At 54.9% G+C, this 3,528-nt stretch overlaps 1 protein-coding gene across 1 annotated transcript; it reads right to left on the bottom strand.

Annotated features, from left to right (window-relative positions):
* Window positions 1–1,439: 1,439 nt before the first annotated feature.
* Window positions 1,440–2,507, bottom strand: PODANS_7_7040 (uncharacterized protein; the record flags this gene model as incomplete). The annotated part of the gene is made up of 2 exons (XM_001908026.1): window positions 1,440–2,372; window positions 2,412–2,507. The coding sequence occupies 2 exons, from the start codon at window positions 2,505–2,507 to the stop codon at window positions 1,440–1,442; spliced, it is 1,029 nt and encodes a 342-aa protein (XP_001908061.1).
* Window positions 2,508–3,528: the final 1,021 nt, after the last annotated feature.

Raw genomic sequence — 3,528 nt, 5'->3', positions numbered from 1 at the left:
CCCACCACCACCACCACCACCACCCCCAACGGCCCCCCGGGGGGGAGCAGCAGCAGCACAAGCAGCCCCACCAACCCCGGGCGCCCCGCGGAAGCGCCCCCCCCGCCGCCTAGCGCCCGCCCCGCCCGCGCCGCCCGAGCCGCCGTCGGCCGAGGCGCCGGCGCCGGCAGAAGCGGCAAACACCGGCGCAAAAGGCGCCCGGGCGCCCAAGCCGCGAAACCCCCGGCGGGCAGGGCGGGCAAGAGAGAAGGGCGGGAAAAGCAACAAGCGGGCGGCCGGGAGAAAACGGCGCGCGGGAGGACGCGGCAAGCGGGGGGACGACGGGGGGGGGGGACGAGGCGGCGGCGGCGGGGGTGGGGGGGGCGGGGGGCGGCGGCGGATCATCGGTGGGGCGCCCAACACCATCAGCAACACCAGCGAAACGTACGAAAGGTGTGTGAAAGGTATACTAACCCTCTACAACCCCCCCTTCGTGCCGACTCCCCTGCTTGATGAACCTCTTCCCGTGTTTCTTCAGTTTAATCTGCCCAGCCACCCCCCCGCGGCCTGGCCCCCCCGGTAACGTCTTCATGTACTTCTTGTTCTTCGAAGCCGCGTTTATTGTCGCTTCTTCTTCTATTATTTCCCATCATCATCAGTTTGATACCCTCCCCCCCACCCTCCCCCTAACGCGTCGGGTTGGGTTATCGCATGCATACCTTTGCGCGACTCCATCGTCGTGTCGTCGTTTATCAAATCAATCAATCAATCAAGCAGCCCAATAAGCCCCGTAATGGAAAAAAAATCGAGTGGAGCAAGATGGTAGCGCATCACACAACCGAGTAAAAAAAAATCCTTCGCTGAGTTGGGTTGCTCTTTGTTGTTGTTGTTGTTGCAAAAGTCGAAAAGTCGAAAAGTCAAGGTTCAAAGAGCAAGCCAAGTTGCGCCATAGAAGTGCAGTGACTACCATTTGCGCACCACCACAAGGCAGCGCGACGTATAAAAGTGGGGACATGCACTCAAATTAAGGTTATCGATAAGCCGCTAGCGGGGTGTGATGTGCCTTCTTAGCGGGGTGCCCTGACCAAATCCATGGAGCACCTGATCCTTGAACTGATTCATATCACTCAACCATCAATCATAGTCACTCACCGATGCTGGAACAAAAAACAATATGGGTATCTCGTGAGATTATCTATGCTGCTGCTACTACCTCCGCTTGACGCTATATAAAAGATACGAATGAGGAAGAAACAAAAAACCCAATATCATTTCCTCCCCCCCCCTCCCACTCATTATCATCATGGCACATGATATTACTGAGAAGAAAGAACTGAACCCAAAAATCCTCCTTCTTGCTCGTTGCCGACACACAACACCTCCCCTTCCTACCCAAACTACTTCCTCCTACCTGCCTTCCTAATAGCATGACCACCCGAGTATAAATGCGGCCTCGGCCCCTAACCTTGGTAATTTCCATAGACATTCTGGCTCGGCACAGTGTGCTGCTGGTAGCCCCGATGAGGATGCATCATCGGCTGTTGAGGGTGGTGTTGTTGCGGGTGCGCAGGCTGGTGAAACTCGGCGAACCACTCATGATTCAACGCCTCGGCCGCCGAGATGCGCAGTTCTGGGCGCAACTGCAGCATCCGCTGAAGAAGATCGATGCCCTTCTCGTCAATCTGAGGCAAGATGTTCCGCAACGGTTGCGTCGCATACATCTGCCAATTCGCCTTATACTCGGGGAACTGTGACAGCCCCGGCCACGTCCTCTCCGTTGGCGTGCCCATGATCCTGAAGATCCTGATCGTCTGATCCTCGTTAGTGGTGCCAGGGAACAGCGGTCGTCCAGAAAACATCTCGGCCATGATGCAACCAGCTGACCAGATGTCAATGCTGGTGTTGTATGTCCTGCTTCCCAACAAAACATCCGGGGCGCGGTACCAGAGCGTGACAACCTCGTTACTGAAGGTGTTAACCGGAATGCCAAAGGCACGAGCCAGGCCGAAATCACCGAGCTTGAGCTGCAGCTTGTTGTTGATCAAAAGATTCTGTGGCTTGAGATCGCGGTGCAGGACTCGGTTCTCGTGACAGAAGTGAATGCCCTGCAGCAATTGCCACATGAAAGACTTGACAATATGTGGCTTGAGCATCCCACGCTCGCCGTTGTTGTCCATGTATTTTTTGAGATCGCCGTCCATGTACTCAAAGACAAGCATCAGCTTGTTTTCCGTGTGGATCACATCGTGCAGTGCGACAATATTCTCGTGCTTCAGCTCCTTCATCAGGGAGATCTCTCTAATAGCCGTGCTAGGGGTGCCCTCTTCCGAGTCGAGATGGATTTCCTTGAGAGCGACGAATTCGCCCGTCTGGCGATTGCGGCCTTTGAAAACCTAACGAAAAAGTTAGAACAATCCCCACACAAAGTAAACAGATATCAAGGCCGCATGACTCACTGTCGCATAGGTACCCTCGCCGAGCTTCTCCAGCTGCTGGAAGGAGCTGTGGTGCTGTCTCTTGCCGTCCATGTTTGCCGTTTGTTGATTCTGCGAGCTCGACTGTGGTGCTCGTTCGGGGTGCGAAACGACGAAGCGCGGAGTCGGCGGGGGTTGGGTGTTGGAAGTGTAAGCGCGGTTGAAGAGGATGCTTCCCGCGGTGGTTGTTTTGCGAAGGAGATCGCGTTGGGCCTCGGAGGGCGTGAGAGACTGGGTAGACTCGTGAGAAGCCGTTTTTGGGTATTGCAGAGATGCCTTGTGCGTCTCTGCAGAAAACTTGAAGGAGGAAGAAAAGCCCAACCTTACGCGCGCTTTCTAGATTCCGGGGAGTTGGTGATGGCTGATCCCCTGAGTGCTTCAAAGGGATGGTCGGCTACCTAAAGCGAGCTAAAGGTCGTGAAGTGGTGGGTGGCTTTTCTTGCCTAGAATGTGGTGCAACGGTCGAGTTTTGAACGGGCCCCTCCGAGATTGAGATGGAGCAAAAGTCTGATTGTTTGTTTCAAAGTCGGACGAAACACTGTCGGCAGGTCATGTCTCTTGGGAACTTCAGGCACAGCGGCGGCTCCAGCACATGCAATAATTGGTGGGGTTGGCGGGTGACTGACTGCGTGGGCCAACAGCGCCCCGCCGTCCGCGCCACCCCACGATGCGCCTGCCCCACTCGGATCTGCCAGGTTCAGGGCGTTCTAGAAGACCAGCTGTTATTTTTGTATAAACATAAATTGTATGTATATCCAGTTTCTCTCTGGCATGGAAATCTTGAGAGTCTTCACTTTCTTGCTTGTGGGCAAGAGCTGCGCAACACGAGGGAAGTGGCGAACGGCTCCCGTACACCAAGGAGCATGTCGAGGAGCATGTCGTAAGACTGAACATAGGGATCCAAGATGCATAGATCTTGAATGTCTTGATTGCAACCTTCCTCCCAAAGCCATATATACGTATATACAATAACCACCCCTCTCCCGCACGAGTCCTGTTATACCTCATTCCTTCTCCCCTATGACTTCCTCTCTTCCTCAACATCCATCCACTCCTAATGCCAGCAAGAGGTATC

The sequence above is a fragment of the Podospora anserina genome, chromosome 7 (genome assembly GCF_000226545.1).
Source record: "Podospora anserina S mat+ genomic DNA chromosome 7, supercontig 1".
Lineage (NCBI taxonomy): Eukaryota > Fungi > Ascomycota > Sordariomycetes > Sordariales > Podosporaceae > Podospora > Podospora anserina.
Note: the sequence above shows the minus strand (reverse complement) of the source record. Positions and strands in the feature narration are given on the sequence as shown.